The sequence below is a fragment of the Colobus angolensis genome, unplaced genomic scaffold (genome assembly GCF_000951035.1).
Source record: "Colobus angolensis palliatus isolate OR3802 unplaced genomic scaffold, Cang.pa_1.0 Scaffold148, whole genome shotgun sequence".
NCBI classification, from domain to species: domain Eukaryota; kingdom Metazoa; phylum Chordata; class Mammalia; order Primates; family Cercopithecidae; genus Colobus; species Colobus angolensis.
This window is the reverse complement of record NW_012114577.1, coordinates 4,618,102-4,620,552: the sequence shown is the minus strand read 5'-3', so window position 1 is coordinate 4,620,552 and position 2,451 is coordinate 4,618,102. Positions and strand designations below refer to the sequence as shown.

At 51.0% G+C, this 2,451-nt stretch overlaps 1 protein-coding gene and 1 pseudogene across 2 annotated transcripts in view; both read right to left on the bottom strand.

Annotated features, from left to right (window-relative positions):
- LOC105507321 overlaps positions 1–1,317 on the bottom strand; it is a 1,673-nt pseudogene extending 356 nt beyond the window's left edge.
- Positions 10–2,451, bottom strand: part of EDARADD (EDAR-associated death domain) — an 87,102-nt gene continuing 84,660 nt past the window's right edge. Inside the window, exon 6 of one of the 2 annotated variants that reach the window (XM_011935737.1) lies at positions 10–2,223. In XM_011935737.1, coding sequence (XP_011791127.1) covers positions 1,841–2,223 — 383 coding nt within the window. In that variant the 3' untranslated portion in view covers positions 10–1,840. The remainder of the gene's footprint in view (positions 2,224–2,451) is intronic. The other variant, XM_011935739.1, reaches the window with a different exon arrangement.

The window sequence follows — 2,451 nt, the reverse complement described above, 5'->3', positions numbered from 1 at the left end:
CAGGTGACTGAAGGGCTGCCTGCCCACAGCTTAGTTGGCTGGGGGGTTTCTGAAGTTCCTGCCAGCAAACTTAGCCTTGCTGCCAAGCTCCTCTTCAGTTCTGAGGAGCTGCTTGTACTTGGCCAAGTGCTCAGATCAGCAAGGGGCACCAGTCTTGAGCTGCCCAGTGACAGCCCCACCACCAGGTCAGCAATGAAGGTATTTTCAGTCTCCCCAGAACGATGAGACACCATGACACCCCAACCACTGGCCTGGGCCAGCTTGCACGCCCGAAGGGACTCAGTCATGGAGCAAATCTGGTTCACTCTGAGCAGGAGGCAGCTGCTCGCCTTCTCATTCACGGCCTCGGCTGTCCTCTTTGGGCTGGTCACCGTGAGACCATCCCTCACTACCTGGATTCCTGCACTGGCCGTGAACTTCTGCCAAGCTCCCCAGTCATCCTGGTCAAAGGGATCTTTGACAGACACCACTGGGTAGTTTTTGATGAAGGACTTGGACAGGTCAGCCACATGGTCAGGTACCTTGTGGGGTCGTCGGGAGACCTGAATTCCAGGTCACACTTCCCAGACCTGAAGAAGTCGGAGGACGCTGCGTCCATGCCAATGATCACCTTATCAGTGTAGCCAGCTTTCCCAATCGCAGTCTTCAGCAGCTCCAGGCCTTCTTTATTCTCCAGGATGTTGGCAGCAAATGCACCTCCATCCCCCACACTGGTGGCATCTTTCCCTTATTTCTCCTTGATGACATTCTTCAGGTTGTGGTAAACCTCCGCTCCACTGGGCATGGCTTCCTGCAGTTTGCCTCACCGACTGGGAGGACCATGAACTCCTGCATGGCCAGCTTGTTGCCAGCATGAGAACTGTCATTGATGACACTGAACACCGGGACTGGCAAGATGACTTTGGGGTTGCCAGGCAAGTCGGCGATGTGGTAGTACAGGGGAACCCCCTTCACAACAGCGCCAGCTTTGCAGGCGGCAAGGGAAACCCCAGAATAGCGTTCCCACAAATTGAGATTTTCTGTTCCATCCATCTCGATCATCAGTTTGTCAATCTTCTCTTGTTCTGTGACGTTCAGTTTCTTGCTAACCAGGGCAGGTGCAATAGTTTTATTGATGTACTCAACAGCCTTTGAGACACCCTTCCCCATGTGGTGAGTCTTATCATTGTCCTGGAGCTCTAGGACCTCACAGATACCAGTTGAAGCACCACTGGGCACAGCAGCTCTGAAGAGACTTTTTGAGGTCAAGAGATCAACCTCAATAGTGGGATTCCCACGAGAGTCAAAGATCTCCCTGGCACGGATCTTGAGAATAGACGTGGTGAATTTCTAGCCACTGGTTCTCATCACCTAGGAGAGACGTGGAGGGTGCTGCAGACACTGAGGTGAGCATTCCTCATTGCTGCTTTCTTTGAAACCGTGGGAATGGCACTGATCAGGAGAGATGTTACATATAGTGCTGTGGGTATGTCTGGGCCTAACAGCGGTCTCAGGACCTATTTAAATCTTTAGCCGTATTTCAGGGAGAGGATCATTTTATTTTCATTACGGCATGAATCCATTCCGACTGTAGGACTTTGGCTCTTAGCGGATACTAGAAAATATGCTTTCCTAATTCCAGATTTGAATATTAAATTAAAACAGATGTGCAAAACTAAACAAACAGAGATCCACCACCGAAACAAGCTACCCCTCCACAAAACTGCCAGCTTTGGGGAAAACCAGTGTCCACCGTTCCACGTCCTTACACTAAATTCCTACAAAAGAACAGATTCACATTCCTTCTTGACCTGTGGTTGTTCCAATGTCCAGAGAGGCCAATGAAGGAAGAAGAAGAGCTCTAGAAGCGCCTGGAGGGGTCTCCACGCTCCCGCTTGGGCCACTCCTCGTCCACCCACCTGCGCAGAACCTTCTCCACGTCAGCCCTGTGGTAGAGCCTGCAGAGCTCCATCAGCTGGCCCACCGTCCTCTGACTGTTCCGCAGCAGGAACTCCAAGGTGGGGCTCTGTGGCCTCTGCTCCAGGAAGCACAATTCATCATAGGACATCCCCCATTTGCTTGCAAAATTCCTCCAGTTTTTCACCGTTGGGTGACATGGATCCAGCTTTATCCTGATCACATCTAGTAAGTCCTGATCATTGAGCAAGTCACTGATGGTGGGGGCCCGGAGCAAGCAGGAGGAACAAGTACAGTTTTCTTTGCAGGAGTTGTCCTTGCTGACCTCTGCAGGGAGAAACAATTTAGTCCACAGGTCAACAAGAGGCCTAACGTATGCATTCATTTCTTACATCCTTTATTTTCGTGCTGAATTGTCAAAAGCATCATATGGAAGACTATTTCAGAATTCTCTTTTTTTTTTTTGAGATGGAGTCTTGCTGTGTCGCCCAGGCTGGAGTGCAGTGGCCGGATCTCAGCTCACTGCAAGCTCCGCCTCCCGGGTTCACGCCATTC